Source organism: Morus notabilis, unplaced genomic scaffold, assembly GCF_000414095.1.
Source record: "Morus notabilis unplaced genomic scaffold, ASM41409v2 Scaffold1934, whole genome shotgun sequence".
Lineage (NCBI taxonomy): Eukaryota > Viridiplantae > Streptophyta > Magnoliopsida > Rosales > Moraceae > Morus > Morus notabilis.
In genome coordinates, this window is record NW_010365145.1 from 9143 (window position 1) to 34275 (window position 25133).

At 30.7% G+C, this 25133-nt stretch overlaps 1 protein-coding gene across 2 annotated transcripts; it reads left to right on the plus strand.

Moving 5' to 3' along the window:
- Positions 1–19595: 19595 nt before the first annotated feature.
- Positions 19596–24840, plus strand: LOC21388498. 2 transcript variants are annotated; one of them, XM_024171712.1, is made up of 6 exons: positions 19596–20261; positions 20365–21416; positions 22741–23124; positions 23368–23600; positions 23711–23902; positions 24708–24840. In XM_024171712.1, exons 1-6 carry the CDS (start codon positions 20143–20145, stop codon positions 24774–24776), a joined length of 2049 nt encoding a protein of 682 aa, XP_024027480.1. In that variant the 5' UTR covers positions 19596–20142; the 3' UTR covers positions 24777–24840. The 2 variants fall into 2 exon arrangements, with proteins under 2 accessions (XP_024027480.1, XP_024027481.1); XM_024171713.1 differs by lacking the exon at positions 24708–24840 and having other exon boundaries at positions 23711–24148.
- Positions 24841–25133: the final 293 nt, after the last annotated feature.

Below are 25133 nucleotides of genomic sequence, written 5' to 3' on the forward strand. Positions count from 1 at the left end.
CGCTCTTCCCGCGCGTCGCCACTCTTGTTCAGAGAATCGCGGCTCAATTTCGCTAAAAGCCCTACGGTGAGATTTATTCTCGGCTAGGAATCTTTGGGATGGGCGTCGATAATCGTCGTCGCTGGGTGGTTGTTCAGGTCGAAGGTGGAGAGAGTGAAGAGGTGATTCAGACGAGGATAGGGCAAATCGAAATGGTAGATTGGGCATTCGTGAGAAGACGATTCGAATTGCTTCTCCTAACAATTGCACTGCCAGTCATCAAAGACAACGAAAAAGAAGAAGTCATGAGCTTCTTGCTATTTTGCTGCTCTCGCGGACATTAATTGCAGTTGTATTGATGTTAATCTTCTGGGAAAGCAATCAAGAAGACCCATTCCCCTATTTTCTTTAGAGTTCTTATTTTTGCTGTGAAGCCCATTGATAGAATCTCGGATTAATTTACTTCTTTTGGTCAATACATGTTACAGAAAAAAAAAAAAAAAAAAAAAAAAATTTTAAAAAAAAAAAAAAAAAAAAAAAAAAAAAAAAATTTCATCTTAAGAAAGCGAGACTCACTGATAAAAAACAATAAGGAAAGAGCGGAGAGAGAGAGAAAAAAAAAGTCAGAAAAAAGAATAAAAGTTTTGGATTAGAATTAGATATAACTGTATGTCTTATTTATTTCATCAATTTTTAAAAATAATTATATTTAACTTTTTATTAAAATAAAAAATTTTCATATAAAATCACATTTTAATTTAAATTAACGAACTAAATGGGTTCGTAAACTATAACCAATATCCGTTAAATAACTCTGTTTTTAAAAATTTACCATAATTGATTAAGTGTCAAAATTTAATAAGATGTTAAAAATTAATTGGGAGAACAATTATTAGTACATAAATTTAAGACGACAGATCTCAACTCGTATTTTCTCGCGCCGTCGTCATGCATCTGTGCTACATGGATAGCAATAGACAGAATAGAAAGGAATAGCCACGTGAGCTGCTTTATCTTTTTTAAAAACAGCCCCGAGAAAATATGGGATTATTGCCGTTTGAAACAGAAAGCACTGAGGTCCACTACTAATTTTTTAGCGCCTAATATTATAGTATTGTGGTGGTGGGAAATAATATTGGCCCGAACTTGTCTGAGTTTCTTTGCTATGTAACTATAGCTTGAATGACATCAAGTTGGATAAAGAGGATCTAGCCAAATCTAAATGAAAATTATAGGTCTACCTATCATGTTGGTAGTCTTAGCATTTTCTTTTCTTTTTTTTTTTTTTTTTTTGTAAATGCTTATGGATTTGTCTGCGTCCAATTATACAATTTCACAACTCGGACGTGCCACGGACACGACACGTATATCTATATATGTATATTTATATTTAGATATATACATATGTATATAGGTGGTGCCGTGTAGTACTGCATATCTAGGTACAAAAATATGTGGACTATTGACATTTGACCATAATATTCTTCATCAAAGTATAATATTGATTCTTCAATATATATAATAGTAGTTGCAGTGACTTAATCTGCAGATTACAAAGAGATATGAGAGAGAGGAAAAGGGGGCGGCAGATCCCACAATATCTCCATCACTTAGTAAAATGCATAAATTTTCTTCTACCATTATTGAAATGCAATAAAAATTTCTCATACTTTGTGATCTCTTAAAACAAATTTGATCTTCTACTGCCTAATTAACTGATTCTAGTCACAATTCACACTACAACAAATAGGTCATTTAGCGAAGCTATTTTTAGCCTGCAATAATATTTTTATCATTAAGAGCATTTCCAATGCAACGCTATAATTAATAGATCAATTATAAATTTAATATTAGAGTGCAAAAAATGCTCTCCAATGTAATGTTATTTGTTGTGTCAAATTTTCCATATGCTATTTTGTGGTAAATTTTTCACCAGGTATAGCATATAGGAAATTTGACTACTATTGGCTAAAATGTTTATTTATATAATCAATGAAACTTTTGCATTTTCTAATTATTTTAAAAATAAAAATTTACTTTTACAAGTTTCAAAATTTAATAATTATAGGAAAAAGTATATTTAACATTTCAAATGACATTATACATTGAAGTAAAAATGAAAATAACACATCATTTTATATTTTTTTATGCTAAATATACAATTGACATTAACATTTATATTGAAGATGGTTTAAAACTTGACTTTTGGCGTCAACTTATCTGTTAAAATTTAGTCGCGTGACGGCTTAATTTAGGAAAACTCATGGAAAAAAACTTTAAGCTATAGTACATTGTAATACGAAAAACATGTTTCTATATACGAAAGTGTCGTTTCTATATAGGATTGTATGACGGCGTGAGTAGCATAAGACGGTTAATCCTTAAGAGACGACATATTAAATTCGAGCTTCTCTTATTTTCTTCCTCAGTTTTATTCCCATGACTGCAGTGTAGGGGTGTAAATCGGCCGGGTAGGGTAGGGTTGAGCCGAAAAATTGAGCCTACCCGACCAGTGCGGGTTGAGAAAATTTTGGGCCGCGACACTCTCTTAAGTCTACAAACCCGCAACCTTTCGGGTAACCTCAGGTAGGGTCGGGTTACTCAGGTTACTCGTGTTGGTGATCTCAAGGACCACATGATCACTTTTTAGTCAATTAATCTGTGCTTGTTATAGAAGAAATCATTATCAAACAGACACATGTCTTTCCTTCAAGAGGGAGTCTAAATGCAAGGTGAACAATTAAAACACTCACTTTGAAATCAAACACTTCCAATATAAATAAAGAATGTCCTAATTCAACAACTATGGCATACAAGTATTTTTTACACAAACCGTGAATCCAAAACATAAATAAGTTAACAGTTTAAATGCATAAAGTCCATAAACTTATGAAAGTAAGAATTTGAAGTGTTGGACGTTATTTTACCTACTTTGAACATGTTCGGCCGGGTAGAGTTACCTCGGGTTTATGTAACCCCACCCCGCGTCCCTACCCGTGCAGTGCGGGTTAAGCATAATTAAAACCGAAAATTAAATAAAAAATTAGAAACCCGTGATTTTTTAGTAGGGTCGGCTCGGCTCGGCCGGATTCGTCGGGTTCGGGGTGATTTTTTACAGCCCTACTGCGGTGCGTTTGCAAATGGTACGCAAATTTGTGAATTTAAATGGTTCATCAAAGGTTCACTCAACACGCACATTTTGTTGCCTCGTCCCATCAACCGACTCATGGGCTAAATGAAGAAGAAACAGTGGAAACCATACTTTGGTCTCGTCGAGGGTATAGGAAGAAATTGGCCCCATACTTGGTCAAAACAATGTCGTTCCGCTCCCTCATCTTGATCTATATCAATATCTAAAACTCAACGGGTGCGTTTGAAACTCATTTTAAAATGATTTTGTTTTTTGTATGAAAAGAAAAATGAAAACGTTTTCAATCTCAGACATAAATCATTTTTAAAAATTTATTTGGTAATTTTATCAAGAGATTATTTTCAGTATAAAAAAACTCGTTAATGTCTCTCTTTCTCTCGCTCTGCTCGAGAGAGGAGAAAATGAAAATAAAAAATGAAAAACGACTAAAAGTCGTTTTTCATTTCTCTCATTTTACACTAAACCAAAAAATCATATTCATTTCCGTTTTTTGTCTTTTATTGCGCCAAACGCCGTTTTGAGAACGTTTTCATTTTTTTTTTTTTTTGAAAAATGTGAAAAACAAAAACTATATCAATTCCAAACACGGCCAACATGTTGTTATGTCGTAGATGAATTTAGGGGTGAATGAATTTATACCTCCTCCCCCAGCCAAGTGTGATACCCTCCACCACCTCTTGCTCAGGATGACTGTTAAAAATATTAATAGACGCTTTAATTTTAATTACCGAAAGCAATAAAAACTCAATAACAGAAATCAAGTAATAAATCGTCAGCATAATTAATTAGGTTCCAACTTAACAATGACGATGATGGGATGATAGACAAAATTTTGGGAGAAGAGTTGTTTCTGTGTATTTACATGTTGTCTACTATCTTATGTACTAATTCTATTTCCTTATTTTGTTTTTATTCTGATACTTGACGCTAGAAACACTATAATTTGCATTAGTTACTTTAATTTAATATTTATGAATCACCAATTACATATTTACATATAGAAAACTTAAACTATTTAACTGTTAATCAAATATGGTAATACAGATTAGAAAAAAAAGATAAAGTTGTGGAATATTATTAAATTAAAGAATTTAATTAGAAGTTAAAATAAGTAATATTAAAATACCTTTGACGATGATATATTTAAACCTAATGGTGTATCATTTTTTTAATGAAAATTTTTTCTAATATACTTTTTTTAATGTCAATATTACGTTTAATGACTATCACTTTTTTTTTTTACATATTAAGTTGGAGAGACCGTCCTATTAAAAGACTATTAAAGGACGATAGAAAGAGTCTATAAATATAAACCAGTCGTCAAAAACATAAGAATTGGACGCATGCAGATCTGATCAAACTGATTATATTCTTTTGCTTTTACAATTTACCGATAAAGAGTGGTACATCACGGTTGAAAGCAACTGAAGAACCAAAATTTACCTAAGCAAGACTTGAATTTAATGACTTTGCACATAACAAGGAGTTTGGTGTCTGTGTAACGCCACGTGGTTGGATGTGATTAAAGAGGGAAAGAAAGAGACATGTGAGAGAAGCATGAGTTTTTTTTTTTTTATATATATATACACGTATAGCTTATAGAGTGATCAATGCTTGCCTTTTGCCACTAATGGAACCGGCTAATTAGTATACCCCTCAATGGTCCCCCATTAATAATGTTGAATTATTTGTAAATGGGAAAAAAAAAATCTAGCAGTAGAGTACTACATACGTTACCTCTTCTTTATCAAGAACTTTATATTGCGAAGGATATTAATAATAATGTATAAATGATACATTATAGCACTAGTTATTATAAACTAATTAAAAACTTTTTGGTAAGGTACGTAATAAAGAAATTAAAGACTATAGCTATATATCGTTATTAGATGTTGTTTTAGACTACTAAATTTTTATTAAATTTTGTTAGGTTTGTGTGCGTTTATATTTTGATACGATTTATACTAGTGTGAAATAATTCAGAAACAGTAATAAAGATGTACAAGATTGTAGAAGGATCTTTATTAAAATGATGGCTTTCGAAGATAGTGTCTATATTTAGTTTCAAAGTAGAATGTGGATAAAAAAAAAAGGCTTCTGAAAGCATTTGAGTAGCATATGAGAAGAGCTTTGACCTTCAATCTAGTCAATTCCACATTTTGTGGCTTCTAAAAAAAACTTCTAATGGTTAATCAACTTATAACAAAGTTTAATTTTGACCTTCAAAACTTCGTTATAATATGTTTATTGATTAGTAGAAGATTTAGATTAGATACCATTTTCATTATTTTTTTATATAACGCTTAAATACTTACTAAAAAGTTACGACTTTTATTTATCTTTTCTCACTGATTGAAAGCAGAAGTAAAAATAATGTTAAACACATACTTATTAGAAGAGATTATTTGAGAATACATATTTTTTGACTTTGTTTGAACGCTCTTTTAGATTGTCAAAGCACTTTAAAATAAAAAATAAATAAAATAAAAAACTATCCAAACACTCTTTGAAGCGACTCTTAGACTCGTGAACTCATAAAGTCAAAAGTAGCTTCGATTCCAAAAATTAATGTGAAGAAGGCCATTCCAATTGCTATTTGAAACCAGCTTGGAGCCAGCCTCAACAAGCTGGGGCCCTCAAACATATGCGAACCCATATGTTAAGTGAAAAGCCATAAGAACGTTAATTATCTTAACACACTCATTCTCAAGTCGTTTTTTCGTATTATTGTAAATTTTCCTTTCCACTTTAATTTGCCAATTTCGTCGACTTAAACTGATCAGATCCAATCGTACACTTTCTACATAGTTACTCTCTATTCTAACGCTTCAAAGTTCAAATCAAACTAATAAACACACTATCTAGTATTTAAAGCGCATAACAAAAAGGCCAAGAAAACCATTTTCCAGGAACCTGAGATGTAGGAAATTTGAGATGACGTTTAGTTTATGTATTCAGAATCATAATTCAGAACCATTCTCGTAGGGTAAAGAACCATAAATCATGATTCAAAATCAATGATAAATATAATAAATAAAGGTTCTTTGAGAAATGGTCTTGCGTCATCCATCATGTCATGCACCCTGCCATTTCCATGTGCCTTATTTCAATATATAGCTAGCAAGATACATGCACGCGCCCGCGCATATATATATATATATACACGCGCAATACATACATTAATACACACGTATATACATACAATAATATTTTGTATGTTTCTGTATGCACATTCCTCTCCTTTTTCTTTTCCTTTCAGCTTTATACATACCTTATTTTTTATTATTTTATTTTGCTGCTGGTTTTAGATTTCTGCATGTAATTCTCATAAATGAAGCATGCATATTTTAGTCCAAGGCAATAGTAGTACCGTTGAAAGCCACCGAAAGAAAAGGCTGTGGTCACTTATATGATATTATATCTTAGCATTTGCTGGTCAATAAGCCAGCTCATTCTGCCATGCTTCCCCATTTCTGATCATCTGCCTTGTTGCGCGCACAGTAAATTCTTTTGAATTCTTTGGTCGTTTGGATTTTGGCAGCCTGTATATTTATAACTCATGATATATATGCTCGCTATATCTATGTATATTATATATATACACACACACACTAAATCTTAAAAGTGCTAGGCTCAATTTCTATTTGGATTATGTATTGTGAAAATGGGGTTTTTTTAAAACAAAAAATGGGGAAAATCGAAAATGCATTTCATGATCTAGTTTTACTAATGAAGTGTGCAGTGCCCATGAATCGGTGCCATCTTCTCCTTTTTTTTTAAATATAGCTTTTTCCTTTTTGTTTTGTGATTTTTATATAATATCTTCTGTTGTAACAATGATTTATATAGTTATGGTTATGGAGTCTGAGTAGTGAGCATATGCTCTCTCTGCCCTGCAATGTGGTTTCCAAGCTTCTGTTATGAATTTTTAGTTTCTTTTTTTTTTTTTAAGTTTCGTGAAACATGTTGTTTTTTTTATAATTGTTGTAGTATTATTACTACCAAATCATTTTCTGGTGGTTGTTTTACTACTTTTACTACCATTTGGTTGTTCATGAGATAAAGGCAGTCCATATCAAACACATGGATGATGGAACCAGAATTAGCTAGCTAGTCTGATTTTTTTTTATTTTTTATTTTTGGAAAAAAAAGGGGAAAAATACTAGTGTAATGATTACAATTAATAGTGCATGGGAGGCCAGACTCTGACTTAACATTTATAAGCCTTTTGTTGCTTATCAAATTAAACAAAACAAAACAAAATTTATAAGCCTTTTCAATTTCCATGTGCCTAACCCATCTATGTGTATCAATTGACACCTGCATTGACACCTGCACACATTACCTACCGGGATTGGGCCTTCAATAATCGACTCATTTGTTTTAGAGAAATAGTAGAAAATAGGTCAATATAAAAATTTTAAAAAAATATAACTAAAAATTAATAGGTCATAACTTGTCAAGTTATAATTTATAACTAAATAAGTTATTGATAAACTTGTCAAGTTATGGTTCATAACCAAACAAGTTATGGATAAAAACCGTGAATAACTTGTCAAGTTACGATTCATAACCAGACAAGTTATGGATGAAAACAGTAATTTAGCTTATTTATTAACTTATGTAAACTATTAGCTTATTAATTTTAATTCATCTCAAGTCTTGATCTATTTTTTTTTTTCTCCCTTTATTTTATATATTCAAACTCAAACTATTAATCATATAATATTTTTTTATAAAAAAATTAAATTTTAAATATTAAAATAAAAAATCATAATTTTAATATACTTTCTAAATGCGTCAGGTGTCTTTTAACTGCAATCTTTGGGTTCGACTTTTGGAAAATTGTAAAATGTTTCTGCGCAGATTTTTGAAAGGGCACGGGCTTGAAGTGAAAGTTTAGTTAGTGATGATTGTTGAATATACGAGAACTATGGGTTTGAAAACTGCGGGGACAAATGGATAATGGGTTTATGGTTAGATGACATTAGGCCGCTTGGTATTTGACTTTTCATATGAAGGCCCAGCCTAGGCCCGAGTCTTCTGCTTCCCCAAGACCACTTTGTAGAATGAAGATGATCAATGGTAAGCTGGAAACCGAGCTGGAAGTGTTCAGGTTTCCTAACATAAGTTATCAATATTCATTCAACAACAATTTGTATTCCAAATATATACTATATAGTGCTAGGTTATGGCTTACATCATGAAAGTTTAGTGTATTAGGGGCCGTTAGTTCATTGACTTGAACTCATGATTCTAATTCTACTCTCTCAAAAAAATTTGAATCAAAAAAGTTTCAGTCAATAGATTCTTTTAAAAAATTTAAATTCATAAACAAAATTATTTACTTGAACCGATGAATCATACGGCCCTAAGAGTATTGCAAGTCATTTTTACTCATTATCTATATCTATTTCACGGCTAACTCCGATGGCTCATGAGACTTTGTATGATTTTGTCCCAAGTTCACATTGTACTTACACTTGGCTAAATTTGGAATCTAACTTTGGGTTTCATTGTAAAAACGATTAATCTTATTAGGAGTAGTTCAAGTCTTATCAAGCTCATTATAAGACTTTTGTTCACATACTCACATTTGAAAACAAGAAAAGAAATTGAAAAATACAAATTGCAATAAACATTATTTTCTAAATAAAAATAAAGAATAAATAAAAAAAAGTTCTCAGCATGTAAAACAAAAGGCCCGAAGGTACTATTCATCCTAATCTAAACACCTTTTCTAGTCTTGAATATATATTTTGTCACAGCAAAAAAAAAAAAAAAAAGAAAGCAAAAAACAAAAAGAGAGAACCTTAACCGCGTGGAAGCAAAGAAACAGCATTCTAGACTTGGACTACGACCATTTCAAATCCAAATTCATGTCCAATGCCCAAGTACCATCAAAATAAATGGACCCCAATTTTCCATTTGGATTCTCAATTAATGTGGACGTTTCACGAATCACAATCAAGTTGGATTTGGAGGAACGCTATAATTTCTAGGGCGGTGATTCTGAAACAATGCCATCGTAATCTTTCTCCTTAAAATGCCAAAAAGATTTCCTTAGACCCACTTTACTGTCTCTAATTTTCACTGATTTGAGTTTTAAATTTTAATTTTGTTACATTAAAAAACTCTCAAAAACAGTCACATTTAACTTTTTTACTATAGTAAAAAATTATTAAACAACATCACATTTTTAACTCGAATTAAAAATTTAAATTAATGGGCTTCTCTGTCAGCCTTTTTTCCTTGTATTCAAGCCAACTTCTGCTTTTTATCAAACAACATCACATTTTTAACTCGAATTAAAAATTCAAATTAACGGGCTTCTCTGTCAGCCTTTTTTCCTTGTATTCAAGCCAACTTCTGCTTTTTCCACAGTCCTTTAGCAAAGATCAATTCTATACATGTCAATGTCTGAGGTGCCGCGGAGTGTTTGTAACATGTAAAAATTAGAGTTGTTAGATTTGCACCCTAAAAATTTATAGATGTCTCCACTAATTAATATTTATTTAATAAATATTTAAAAAATATATTATTTTATAGTTATAATTTTCATAATACTTAATTTAACTTTTAATACCCTTACCTAATTTTAATCTTGATTTTATTTATACAATAATATAATTCCTTTCAACAATTAATTATATTATATTATCTTTTTTTAAATTAATGCAATTCTTTTTACTTTTATTTATTAATTGTCTTCGTTTTACCTCGTCCTCTTTCTTCTTTTTTGAACAAAGAAGTGCAAGAACAACTCTCTGCATTTTATCCTCACAAAGCTGCGTCTTTGATTGCTTTGGCTAATTATTTGCTTGTTCTTCGTTTCTTGTTTTCAGATTGATTTTGGTTTGGTATAAAACAAAAAGTGGGGGTATATTTTTTTATTCCTTTGAAAAATACTTTCTAATTATAGTTAATGTGGGTGTATGCTCTTTGTTCTAAGAAAATATTATTTTCATTTATAATTAATATATAGGTACGTTAATGGGTTATAATGTAATTTTAATGCATCTAAAATTGTAATAAATATAAATTATAATTGGTGGGAGTATTAATAAATTTAGTGGGTGCAAATATGGTGTAATAAGACATAATATAATAATAACTTTGAAAATATATAACCCGATTTTTTCATTTTTTCGAAATATTACTGTTTAAATTTTTATGTTCAGTAAACTAAACATACCATTAATTTTTTTTCAAATTAATTGTTACATATAAGCATGGGAGAAAAAGAGAAATAAGCCAAGACTTGAGATGAATTAAAATTAATAGGCCAATAATTTACATAAGTTAATAAATGAGCCAAATTACTGTTTTCGTCCATAACTTGTCTGGTTATGAACCATAACTTGATAAGTTATTGTCCATAAATCACGGTTTTTGTCCATAATTTGTCTGGTTATGAACCATTGATAAATTTATCCATAACTTATCTGATTATGAACCATAACTTGATAAATTATGGCTTATTAATTTCTATAACTAAAAGTTAACTTATATACTTCTTTAAACTTTGTATATTAACCTATTTTCTACTATTTCTGTATAAACATTATGCCGCCATGTAGAAGGGGTCCTGGCCCACCAGAAGCCACAGGCCTTTTTCTTTAGCATGGTCAAATGTCTTTAAGTTAGGACTTCTACACACCATCTTCCTAGGACACACACATTTTTTATGGTGATCTAGAAGGATGGAGATTAGTAAATTTCATAGAGGTGAACTTTTGGCGTGTTGATTCTATAAGAAATCAGAAGTTGGTGGGTCAAATCTCAAACCCTCAAAATAGAAAAAAAATAAAAATAAAAATAAAAATCTCAATCCTCAGTCTCATGCTTCTGTAAGGATACGCGTGTTTTCTGTCCCCATCTGGCAACTGCAACGAGATTCTTTTATTATTATTTTTAATAACTTTTTTTTAAGGTTGGAAGGTAAGAACAAGAGACTTGTCTCCAATTCACACCTATAAACTGAGCGGATCAATCAACACTTCAATTTGCAGGAAAAACATTCAACGAATCTGATGGAAAAAAGGGTAGCCTAAAGATTTGTAATAGTAATCTGACAGCTTATGTGAGTTACTTTTTGATAAAAAAAAAAAATTGGGATAAACGATTTTAATAAAACGAAAAGAAATGGTTGCATAGTTTATTTATAAAAATAAATAGTTGCCCAGTTGTTCACACCATAAATACAAAATCCGATTTTACTGTTTGGTTCTCTTCTCTTGGCTTTTTTTTCTTTTTTTTAAGAAAAAGAGTTTGGTTTCAGTTTCACTTGAATTGGGAAATTTAAGAGACGTTTGGTTAATGGATTATAATCATGAGATTATAATCATTTTCGATTTACATGTATTTTTTATGAGAGAAAACATTGTAGCGAACCATGAACCATGATTCGAATCAGGATACGAATCTCCTTACCAAACGTCCCCTTAATGTGAAAAGAAGTTTCTTAAATGGCTTTTGAGTGAAAGAAAAAATATGACTAATTAGAATAGGGTTTTTGAATTCAAATTATAGCTATTTATTAGGATAAATTTTCTCTTTATTTTACGATATAGAATTATTTTAGTACCTTCTATTATGGTAAAACATCTCACTAAAATTTTATGTTTTTAATAATATTAAAACGGTATATTCACCGAAACTTTTTTTTTATAACATACAAATGTCCAAACTTCCTTTTTTTATTAATTAAATAGAAACTATTAACTTAAAAAATATTTATTGAAAACATTTCACCTTATTTTAATTTTTTAAGTTTAATGATTTAAAGTATTTCAAAATTGTTTTAAAAAAATTATTAGGCTGTTATTAATTAGTGAGAACGGTAGAATTGCCAATTTATTTTTTGAAAATCGATCTTAAAATATTAAAAGAATATTTCTTTAAAGACTAATGTACTGTTTGAACATTATTGTACTAACTACATGTTAGGCTATACCAGAGTACCAAAATGATTTTATCACTTATTTTAAGTTTAAATTAGAATTATATTTATCACGTAGTATTATTTTTAAATTAGTTCAGTTTATCTTTCACATGTCTATAAATACATTAGTGATTGTAATTTCATTTAGGCTTTTCATGATTATTAGAGAATATTGAATTTTAGTTCTTTTGTTCTTGTTCTTCCTTTATTTCCATCTCCGTCGCAGTTATTCTTTTCTATCTTGGTTTTATTTCTCCTATTGATTCTCTCTTTTTCTTTAATCTAAATTCTATTTATATTCTACATTCTATCTCAGTCCTACGTCAATTTTCTTGAGTGTGTTTTTCTTTGAAGCTAGTATAGGTGATATAGATTAATACAATTATTTATTCTACATTTGATTAAACCAGACAGGTGTGAAAGCATGCTTTAGTAATTGTATTATGTATTGAACGTACTTTTTAGGATAGGTTCTACTTTTCTTTACATTATGTTGGAAATGTTGGTTAAGGGTCAATCCCGAATTTTGTTGTCAATCTTATTTAGTTCCTGAATTTTAGAACATTCTAAATTTAATATTTAATCTATCAATTTGTTTTGATTATAGTCCTATTAATTAGTTTAGTGTTGAAAACAACTCAAAATTTAGATAATATTCAATTAGCAGAGTGTTTTTTTTACACTTTTGTGATAAATCATGTGCATATTATGTGTTCTAATAGTAAAACATTATTTACTTTCAGCATCGTACATGCATATTCTATCTTCTTTTTTACACACAACTAATGAAAATAAGTCAAGTGACTAAAGCCGAAGCAAATTGATAGATTAAACATGAGTTTTTAAGATGTTTTAAACCTTAAGGAGCAAAGAGAGATTGATGATAAAAGGTCATGAACTATTTGTAAGATTAACTTTGATCTAATAAACAATAATTAGTAAGGTTTAATTAGCTGTAAACAATTGTCATTTAATTATTATTAGGCTTTTATGCGTGGTTCATAGTTGCTCTTTGAACTTGTCGCATTTGATAAATGAGTCTCTAAACTAAAAATTACGGCAATTGACCTCCAAAACCATTAAATGAATCCAACCAAATTTAAATTAAAAAACCTTTTTTATATTTCAAAATAAACTATTAACAAATAGTAAAATAGACAATACAACAATTAAACAAATAATTATCATCTATTATTTCAACTCTTCTACCTCATACAAAACAATATAAAGGGTCACTATACTCCTCTCTATCATTCATATTTCTCATCTCTCAAACTCTCTTATTCACTCCTACTAATTGGAGCCTTAGTATTAGAAGAATATATTGTATTGGAAATGTCCTAACCAAGTAGTATTAGTGACATAATGGATGGGTCTTGTATAAAAACGACAATCAACAATCTTAAATTATGAAAAATAACATCAATATAATTTACTGATCTTTAGTCTAAAAAATCAAGTTCGTAACATCAAAATGATATATATATATATATATTAATGTGATGAAACCGTCTTAATATAATTAAAAGTCTTCATTTTAACACGTCACGGTAACATTTTGATATTATCAAACATGACGGGGCCATATTTCTGTGCTAGCTTTTACTTTAGTCCATTAATTTTGTAACACTAAATTACAATTTGTAATTTAGGCCTTAATTATCATATTCGTATTAATTTAGTATGACAATCATGTGTTTAATTATTATAATGTTTTATTATCACTTTTACATAATAGTCTTTGTAATACATATTTTTATTTATTATTCATTATCCATGAGCAAGCTTAATATGACATTTAGATGTCTCACTTCTTGTATTAAAAATACACATACTTTTACCATTTTCTACACTTGTACCTACCTGGTATTGCTACCATGTTTTTCCATTAACTATTGATAGATTTTTACAATGTCTTAATTCATTTCTTTAATGTATGTTGAGTTACCCGTTTATCCTTTAAATGATTTTAATAATATTTCTTAGCTGACACTAACCCTCCCTCATATAAAGGTCTTGTTTATTTCACCGATTTAGTTTTCAGTTTTAAGTTTTTACAGTTAAAAATTATTAAAAAATATCACATTTAACTTTTTCTATTACAGTTAAAAAGTCTTAAAAAATATCACATCTGAACTCAAATTAAAAATTTAAATTCACGAAGTGAACTAGACATATTTTCAGAGACCTTTACAATTTAACTCCCATACGTTAACAAGTGGCCTCCTGTACCTTTTTGTGCATCGCACAAATAGTTCTTATATAGGAGACGTTTGGTTCATGAGATTAGAATCATTTTCGATTTACGTATATTTTTTGTGAGAGAAAACATTATAACGAACCACGAACCATGATTCGAATTGGGATACGAATCCCCGACCAAACAACACTTAGGGCTCGTTCAGTTCGCTAATTCGAGTTGAGATGTGATGTTACGTGAGAATTTTTTACTGTAGCAAAAAAGTTAAATGTGATTGTTTCTGAAAATTTTTTATTATAACAAAACTCAAATTCTAAACTCGAATCAGTGAAATGAACGGGGCCTTAGTGTCGACAATACCTAAAGTTTCAATACATTTTTCTTGCGCGTCCGTTGTTTGAGTTGTGTTGCTGGCATGATTTTTGTTTTCGGTCTATATTTGTGTGTGTGTGTGTAAGCGCAAAAGGCCTGACATAGCGGCCGACATGGTGTTGGAAAATGCGGCTTGTGGACCTAGTCCAAATTGTCTAATAATTATTTGTCCTTTTATCCATACACAAAAGGAAGACAGTGATAAAAAAGCAAATATTGTAATGTAACACACCACAAACTTTGCAGTTTCTTAAGCCATTTGTGTCACAAAGGTGTGCACTAAATGGGTTCTTTTGAGCTGCGTTTGAAGTTATTTTTATTTTTCACATTTTTTGAGAAAAAAATAAAAACAGGATAAAAATAACGTTTGACACAATTAAAGATAAAAAATATAAATATAAATAATTTTTTAATTTAGTGTAAAATGAGAGAGAAATAAAAAATAATTTTTAGTCATTTTTTATTTTTTGTTTCTGATTTTTTCTCTCTCGTGGAGAGAGAGACACTAATGGATTTAATTGATTTTTTTATACTGAAAATAATCTCTTGATAAAACTACTAAACGCATTTTTAAAAATGATTTTTGTCTGAGATTGAAAACGTTTTCATTTTTATTTTCATATAAAAAATAAAATCATTTTAAAATGAGTTCTAAACGCACCCTTAATTTTTACTACTACTTTTTACCCACAAATTTTGGTGTCGAAAAAAGTTAAGCAGCAAGAAAAACAAACTTTTTTTCTATTCATAAAAGTTATGAAATTTCTCGGTGTTAGTTTACCAATCCATCCTAAAAGCTTAAGCTATTAAGAGGTGGACAAACAATAATTTTATACTTTAACACTCAATAGATCAGAATATCATTAGAGTCGAATTTAGTCAAATATTACAATGTATATACATAACAGATGATTTTTTTTATACATATTTGATAGTTAAAAAATAGAGAATTACTGTTAATTTATTTTTTTTCAATTCTACAAAAAAAAACTCCCTAAATTTAAAGGTCAAATCATTGTTTTTAAATAATTGTTATTACTTGTTTAAATTAAACAAAAACAAAAGAAAGAGGAGACAATCATACACTTCAGCGGCAGATGGGATATTTCCTTTTTTTCCCTGCATCATTTCCCGTGAGCATTAGTTGTCTCCAAAGCAGAATCTCCACTGATATGTGTGTCTTGTTGTATGGTTAAAGAAAAATCTTCACATTTTTTTTTTCTTTAGTATAAATCTTTGTTGGCCTTTAAGGGTTTTTATGTATTGGTGTATTGGATATTTTAATATTCACACACGTGGAGGAATATATGTCATTTTAAATATCTGAGTTGCCAAACAGAGAATCTACGGAGATCATGCCTGAAAATGTGTCCATTTTTAAGTTCAAAGATCCACTAGAAGGACCTTCAAAATTTTCAACTAATTAGACTTATTAATTGTCTTTTGGTTACCGAACATTATGTGAAGAATTCGCTTACGTAGCCATAGTGGCATTTAAGAAAAGTTATTTTCCATTAAAAGATGTAGACAATTGTTTTAAGTGTTCTGCTAATCGAGATTATTTCGGCATATTTCTAAGATAGAGGAAGAAGTCAAATAATGCAGATAAAAAAAGGGATATGATATTTGATATTTAAATATTTGTTAGCGCTCAGTGTTTAGTGCAACATTAAACAATTATGCATAATCGACCTTTCTTTGTTTAACGCGCACATGCTTTTCTACTAGGCCCGTGAAATAAGTGCCGTGTGCATGGTTTGCCGATTGCGATTTCAATATTATTTTAGTTATTATTATTATTATTATTGTTTGTATTTGCAAATAATATATACACATATTTTTTGTAACTCATTAGTCACTTCACTCAAAAATTCTATTCCACTTGTCATTCACAAGGAAGTTAAGAAATCAGATTTAATTCCATTGTCCAATCAAACAACATAAAAGATATCATTGCTCACCCAAACTAAAAAATATGAAAAAGAAGTCCATTTTGGTATTTGAGCACAATTGGTTGGACCTAATAAGCTTTTTTTTTTTTCAATTCTTTTTTGTAAATGGGTTTGTGAGAAAATCACTTGCTTCATTTAAATGGTAAGGGAATGCTTTTTTATTGTCGGATTTTAGTAAAAATGTTTTATCATAGCAATTTGCAAGATTTTAGTAAAAATGTTTTATCATAGCAATTTGCAATTTATGTATATATTTTTTTAATCTGCTAGAAGTTTTTATTTACTTGTGGAAGTTTCTGTTTTAATTGAGTGAGTCAGTGAGTGTACTATACGTTACATTTATGGCTTACAGTTATTGGATATGAAAGTCAAATATGCTCTAAAATGACTGCTTATGGTTGCAGAAATTCTCTAATTCTGTCTATAAAGGAGAGCTTTTAAATTCTTATGACTAGGTAACAGTGTAATCCTCTCTTCCATCTCTCTTTTTTTTAGTATTTTTTTAAAGATTGTGATTGGGAGTTAAAATGAATAAAAATATAGATATACGGTCATGTTCATTTTACCAATTCGAGTTTTGTTACAGTAAAAAACTCTCAGAAATACATAAAATCTAACTTTTTTGTTACAGTAAAAAATTTTCACATAAAATCACATATCAACTCGAATTAAAAACTCGAATCAATAAACTAAATAAACGTGAGTGTAATGTACGTTGCATTTATGGCTTACACTTGATGGATATGAAAGTCAAATATGCTCTAAAATGACTGCTTATGGTTGCAGAAATTCTCTAAAATCAGGATCAGCTGTCAATGACTCAATACTTTGTTGCTTTTTGTTGGCAAACTACAAAATTGGGTGAGAAGCAGTCCGAAAAAAAATCTCTTTTTTTTTTCTTAAGAAAAAAAGGATAAGAGAAATCAACTGAGATTACAAGTAGGACGACAAGGAAAACTAGTTCATGTTTTCGTCTACTAATATTTATGGGGCTCAAGTCACAGCAGGCCTAAACCATATTCGATAGGCTCACTGAGAGGCATAATTGTAGTCTCATTGCAAATAAGAAGAATGATTCTTAAATGAAAAGAAAGAGAGCCATGTCACCACTGTCGGCGATTCAAAATTAAATTTTTACATAGGAAAGTTGACTAAGATAAGTTCAAAATCATTTGATCACGTTAAAAATTTAGCATGGCCAAGAAGTTTATGAAAAAAAAAAATGTCTCTAGCCAACGCGGAATTGAACTAATGTCCAAAATCCCACCCATCATATCCTTGTTTGACCTCATCATATTTGATAAAAGAAGGGAAAAAAAAAAAAAAAAAACTGCCTTTGATTTCCAACAATTTGCATTATTTGAGGTAAGGAATTGATGGATTATGTCGTTTTCTAACCATGTTTTAAGCAAATAAGACTCCTTTGAGAGTAACGGGTCCGTTTAGTTCGTTGATTCAAGTTTTTAATTCGAGTTGAGATGTGCCGTTATGTAATAGCTTTTTACTGTAACAAAAAAGTTATATGTGACTGTTTTTTAGAGCTTTTTACTGTAGCAAAACTCGAATTCTAAACTCGAATCGGCAAAATGAACGTGGCCAATTTCTATACATGTTATGATTAGTGCTCTCTACTTTCTTTTATGCTTTTAGAAAAAAAGACCGGTTAGATGAACCTTTGTACTTTTTACGGATTGAGATTTTCCATCTCTAGTGCTTTTACCTAATTTTAAGTAGAGTCAAATTTCGTGAGAACAATTAGTCACTCGAAATTTCTGTAACTTGTATTGCACCAAAGTGTAAATGTTTTACAGTTGAGAGGTGTAAATTGCTCAAATAGAATGTGTTTGCGTGTGAAATCCATTCATTCACAATTTATGTTTGTAACTTTCCAATGAGATGACTCACCAACCCTCACTTCTCGGAAAGCGAACAGTGCAATTATAATCCAACTATAATAAAAATTGGATAAACATGTAACATTTAATAATAATAATATAATATAGTAATAATTATAATAATAAGAAACAGAAGAAAATTTACAAGAAATATAACCTACATAAGAATTTAATTTTCTCCTCCTTTTTATTGCTTTCAAATCCAATTAAGTAGTGGGAGATTGATTGGGAAATTTTCCTAATCACTACCATCATAATAATTTCCTTGTGTCATTTGGTTTTTGTCTATGGGTTGATTATAAGAAATTAAGTTTCCTTTTAGGATATTATTTATTGATGCTTTTAATTTTGCTTTAATAGAGAATTTGTTGTCTTAAAAGAAAAATCTTAAACACGGCTTCAAAAAAAAAAAAAAAAAAAAAAAAAAAATTTCCCAACTTTCCTCTATGTTTATGGAAATCTCTATCTACCGATTTTACTTTCTTTTCTTTTTGTTTAGCGATTACGATTTAATTCCTTCTCCATAACTTATAATCTTTTCTTGTGGGGTTTGTGCATCTAAATGTATGGTTAGAACATATTTAATACAATGTTATAATTGACGTGTCAATTATAAACGTAGTATTTAAGTGTAAAAAACATTTTTTTAATACAAAGTTATTTATCATGTTAAATTTCTCAAATATATCCTCCATTGAATATAACATGCGAAAAATTTGACATTTGATTACTATTAAATGAAATGTTTATTTTTTCGTATAATCATTTCAACTTTTGCTCTAATTATTTTTAAAACAAAACTTTACTTTTATAATTTTTAAAACTTAATGATTATAAGAAAAATAAATTTAGCATTTTAAATGATATTATGTATCAAAATAAAAATAATATATCACATAATATTTTTTAACATTAATTATACAATTAACATTAACATCTATATTAAAAATAGCGTGAAATGGCACCATTCTAAGAAATCTAATTACTGAATCATACAACCCATATAATTTATTGCACGTTGAAAATCACTTCTTTTGCAAGTCGGTCTCTGTTTTTTCTTTTTCGCTACTTTCCCATAAAGTTCTCGTCATAAATATCATAAACACGAAACCATAGACATGGAAAAATGAAACCAATATAGACGTAAACTTTCAATTTTACCCAATTCTCTCCCCTCTCTCTCTCCCTCTCTCTCCCTCTGTTCTGAGAGCGAAGAGAAAGGCAAAACAGACCCATCAATCAACTGATGATATAATACATATACACATATATAGATATGGATAGATATAAGGATTGAAGAATTATTCTATATGTCAATCACATAACGGTCCTCAGAATTCCATGGCTCTAAGCAACCGAAATAAGTCGCTGACATGTTGTTTTCTCCCCCGAGATTTCTTCTTCCAATCTCACCTGAATCAGTCTTACCCTCGCACCGATTAGGTCGGACTTCATCTTCACTTAAATCCCTTCCATGCAAATCTTTTTTTTTTTTTTAATACAGGTTGTACGTCTATTTCTCCTCCGAAAATTCAACGCGGGAATCAGATTTCCCATGACCGATTTCTGTTTCTTGCTTCACAAATAACACCAGATTTTGATGGGTTTGATTTATTGTGTATATTGTACCTAGTTAGGTTTGGATTAACATGTATAACTTGGCCTCTTCTTCAATTGGTTTTATGGCTCTTCTATTTGGCTCTTTTTTGGTTTCTCTCTCATCCCTTTTAAGTACTTTCCTCAGACTTCTCAACAAAGTCTTGTTCAGGTATAAACTGTTCCAAAAACCAATTATTATTTTTATAATAACTTCCTCTTGAATATAGCTAATGTGCTTTTTTTTTTATTTAATTATTTTTGGTTTTGTTTAGATATGTTAGAGATGATAGTTCCAAGGTGAACATTCTTCTTCCCCAAGAAACCGATCGGATTGGTTCGAGTGATTCTGTTATTGAGAACCCAGAAGTTATGAGGATTCAAAAGTCATGTTCTGAGATCTCTCGTGTTGAGGATTCAAAAGGGTCGGAAGATTTTGAAGGAAAAGAGTCTTCAAAAGAGCCGAAATTTGTTTTCACATTCAAGTTTCCGACTTATGAAGAATTCACCAGCAATCTTACAGAGAATAATGGCGGTTTCGCTAGCTCTGGCTCTAGCTTCTTCGTCGAAGAAGAAGAGATAGTCTCGAGCTTTTCTGCAAAGTCTCAATCTTCGAGCAACGAGGAGATTTCCCATTCTGAGTTCTTGTCCGAGAAGGATTTTGTTGAAGAGATTGTTGAAAATTCTCGTTCTGGGAAAGGGAAATTACAGAGCCAAGAAACAGAGTACGAAAATTTTCTGTCGGAGAGTACTAATATGGCCTCGGATTCTGACTCCGATTCAATCACTTCAAGCCGAGAATTCTCGTTTATAACTCGATTCATGGACTCAACCAGCGATGATTTTCTCTCGGACGTGGATTTTGAAGGATTTAGCGAAGTGGGCACTCTTGTTAATGAGAAAAACAGTGAGTTTAGTGATCGTGAAGACGAAGAAGAAGAAGAAGAAGAAGATGAGGGCATTCTTGAAGAACTTAGGAAATTAGAGAAGTCAGAAGAAAATTTGTGTGAAACAGAGCCAAATGAAGAGGATTCATCAGAAAAGTCAAATGGTTTTGAGGATTCAAATGATTTGGAGACCTTATGGGAGCATCAAGAATTGCTTGAGCAGCTTAAGATGGAGCTTAGAAAGGTCAGAGCCACTGGTTTGCCCACTATTCTAGAAGAATCCGAGTCTCCTAAGATAACAGAGGATTTGAAGCCATGGAAGATTGATGAGAAGTTTCATCACGGAGATAGGTTGAGTGAGCTTCACAAATTCTACAAGAGCTACAGAGAAAGGATGCGCAAATTTGACATTCTGAATTACCAGAAGATGTACGCTTTAGGTCAGTATAAAATTCTTACCGATTCTCTTTTCTTTGTTAAGAATTCTTCACTAGGTGGAAAAAAATACATTATTGATAGGATCGAAACCAGGGCATCGCGAGCCCTGTTCCTCAGCTCCGTATAGAAATAGAACTGAGCCCCATTTTCACCGCTCAAATCACAAATTAAATCTGTTTATTATAATATTTTTTTTCAAACAAATTCAATTGCAATTTTTTTATTATAATATTTCCTCTCACACAAAAAAAAATTTTAAATTACGATTTAAGTTGTAAAAAGAATTAATTTTTACAGAGCTGGAAGCCGGCGCAGAGTGCCATTTTTTTGGTCATATGTTTTTATATTTTGTATCCTACTAATGTGTGTGTGTGTGTGTGTGTGTTTTTCCCTGTTTTCTTATTACTTTTTATTCATATATTATGTTTGTTAACAATGTCTATCCGTAACATAGTTAAGGACGGATCTTTAATTATACTTTATGGCTGAATAAAGTTGCATGATTATATCACAACCTACCGTAGGTAGTTCTTTCAAGCTGGGGACAGTTGGACCCACTCAATCTGGTTAGTTGGCAATGTTGAAACTATACCTGTTTACATCCCTAACATTAATAGTGATAATTTATATTTGAATTTGAATTTGGAAGAAGGGAAGAGATATATACAACCGTATATATATATATATATAATATGCGCATAAAATGTACAAATAAGTACATATATTTATTAGTTCTTCACGCGTAACCCCCATTAACATTTGAAAGATCCGGTCATCATTTCTTATCGGCATGCATCACTTTCAAAAGGTGTGCTTGAGTACAGAGGGTTTTTGTTTTTGGTAATTTCTTCCTAAGGATATTATAAGCTAAAAAAGTAATTATTTAAGTTTTCCACTCTACAGTTAGGTGATTATTGATTTATTAGTCTGCATTTTCCAAGTGCCAAAAAGCAGCAATTAGTATCAATATGGAGTAGTTAAATGAGTAGTTAAATGTTAATAACAAATGATCTGTCATCCAACCAACCTAAGAATAGTTTTTCTGCTTCATTTAAAAAGCTGCCTCATTATGGTATTGGCCTTCACCTTTACCTAACTCCGAATTCTTTTTTTCTGTCACTGTGATAATGTTGAACTGATTGTACTGAGTGCTCCATCCACCATGTTTCTAAGCTTGTAAAATTGATTTATAGTTTTGTAATTATACCGACTCCATGAGTTATGCCAAAAAAAAAAAGAAAAAGGTATTGGTGGCCAATTATTTTCATTATATTTTATAGAAGAAGCTAATCTCTCATGTGTTTGGTGTCATTCCATTTTCAACAGGTTTTCTTCAATCAAAGGACCCACTTCGAGCTTTCTCTAGCCAAAAGTCCTCAACACTATGGGGATACAAACGCAAGAAATCTGAGTCTGACCAAATGGAGAAGTTTGGGAGAGAATTGAAGAGTGATTTGGAAATGGTTTATGTTGGACAGTTGTGCCTTTCTTGGGAGTTCCTTCAGTGGCAATATGATAAAATCTTTGAAATATGGGATTCTGATCCATATGGACTGCGTCAGTACAATGAAGTTGCTGGTGAGTTCCAACAGTTTCAGGTTCTTCTTCAAAGATTCATAGAAAATGAGCCGTTCCAAGGTCCTCGGGTCGAGAATTACGTCAAGAACCGATGCATTATGCGTAATCTTCTTCAAGTTCCGGTAATAAGAGGTGAGAAGTTAAAAGAACTTTTAGATTTTTTTTATTTCCCTCTTTTAAGGTATGATCAAAATGCATTTAAGCTCAGTTAGGTCCATCACATTGTCAACTAAAGTACTATATATTTAGTGAATATTTTTTTTTAAACATTAGTGATTATGATAAAAATGTAACTCAAAATTAAGGCTTCTTTTTTTTATTTGGTTGCAAAAGGTTAAACATCATAAACTAAATACAAGCTTGATTGAATTGCAGAGGATTCAAAAGAAAGAAAGAAAGCAAGAAAAGGAGGGAGAGAAAATGGTGGAATTACAAGTGACATGATATTAGAGATCTTGGAAGAATCAATAAGAACCATTTGGCGATTCATAAGAGCTGATAAATACGCTCATAATTTGGTCCCAAAGAGCCGTAGAGAAATGGATATAGAGCTTCAAGACCCTGTAGACTCAGAGCTATTATTGGAGGTTCAAACGGAGCTCCAAAAGGTTTAGCTTTATGAATCTCTTTATATTCTTTCCCTTTTTGGTCTTTAAGTAAACCATATTGAATTTGGAAGAAGATCATTTTCTCTAATGTATTTGAGTTTTGAATGCAGAAAGACAAGAAACTTAAAGACCTCTTGAGGAGTGGAAACTGCATACTAAAGAAATTGAGAAAGCACCAAGAAGATGGCTCGGATCACCTTCACTTCTTCTCTCAAGTTGATCTGAGATTAGTGTCGCGGGTTCTAAACATGTCGCGGATAACGACGGATCAACTCGTCTGGTGTCACAATAAACTAAGCAAGGTCAATTTTGTGAAACGAAGGATACATATAGAACCTTCATTCTTGTTGTTTCCATGTTGATGTTAATATGATAAACTATTAGCTTAGCTTTTTCTCACTTTTAGGTGACCCTTTTCGGTTTTCAGGCTTAGATCATTTGTAACCCAAACGTAGTTATGAGAGAAAATATTGGTGAATGCCTTTTTTGGCACACCTTGCAGGTCCAATATCCATGTCTATTTTCCAAGTGTAGCTTCTTTTCCTAATTTTAATTGGGGTAGAGAGTCAAATTCATATGGTCTGTTTAGTTCGCTGATTCGAGTTTTTAATTCGAGTTGAGATATAATTTTATATGAGAGCTTTTTACTATAGCAAAATTTGAATCGGTGAAATGAACGGATCTTAATCTATCGGGTATGGGATATGATTTACTGCTAAATAACGTCAGCATCAACTGTTCTTTTTGTATCTGTTTAGGAGATGCAAGTCCCACATAGGATTTTATACCTCGTATGTATAACAAGTATTGGTCGATTGGTTACCCCTATGGTTCTGTGGCTAATGTGTACGGTATACCTAAGTAAGCTCACAAATCAAAGTCACAAATAGTAATTCGTGGACCATAGCATAGGGGCCACAATATAATGCTCCTATTTTTCCTTTCAATTTATCCCCACTTAATTACAATATCTAATCTTCCATTGACTTTTAATCAAATTTATCAAAGTTACCAAGGCTATTTACGTTAATAAAAAATACAGATGTTGAGTTCTTTTGGCTAAAAATACAAAACAGTCAACTAAATACAAGCTTGATTGAATTGCAGAGGATTCAAAAGAAAGAAAGAAAGCAAGAAAAGGAGGGAGAGAAAATGGTGGAATTACAAGTGACATGATATTAGAGATCTTGGAAGAATCAATAAGAACCATTTGGCGATTCATAAGAGCTGATAAATACGCTCATAATGCTATTTACGTTAATAAAAAATACAGATGTTGAGTTCTTTTGGCTAAAAATACAAAACAGTCAACTAGCACCTGTTAGGAACTTGTCATTTTCAAGAGTAAATCCTCGCTCTTATCCTAAGTTGGAGTAAAGAACTTTAATTGAAAAGTAAATTTTTACGAGAAAAAATATTGTAATAAAAAAATATTTATTTTGACTTCTTGACATTTTGAATCACTTGTTAATGTTTGACAAAATTATTTGTTATAATCTTATATTTTAAGGCTTTTTTTTCCATACAAACAAA

What these genes read in the sequence shown, in the direction of transcription:
- LOC21388498 (XM_024171712.1), top strand. Translation starts at nt 20,143, where the DNA reads ATGTATAACTTGGCCTCTTCTTCAATTGGTTTTATGGCTCTTCTATTT. An exon ending in CTCAACAAAGTCTTGTTCAG is followed by an intron (nt 20,262 to 20,364) that starts GTATAAACTGTT and finishes GGTTTTGTTTAG; the next exon opens with ATATGTTAGAGATGATAGTT. An exon ending in GTCACAATAAACTAAGCAAG is followed by an intron (nt 23,903 to 24,707) that starts GTCAATTTTGTG and finishes ATTGAATTGCAG; the next exon opens with AGGATTCAAAAGAAAGAAAG.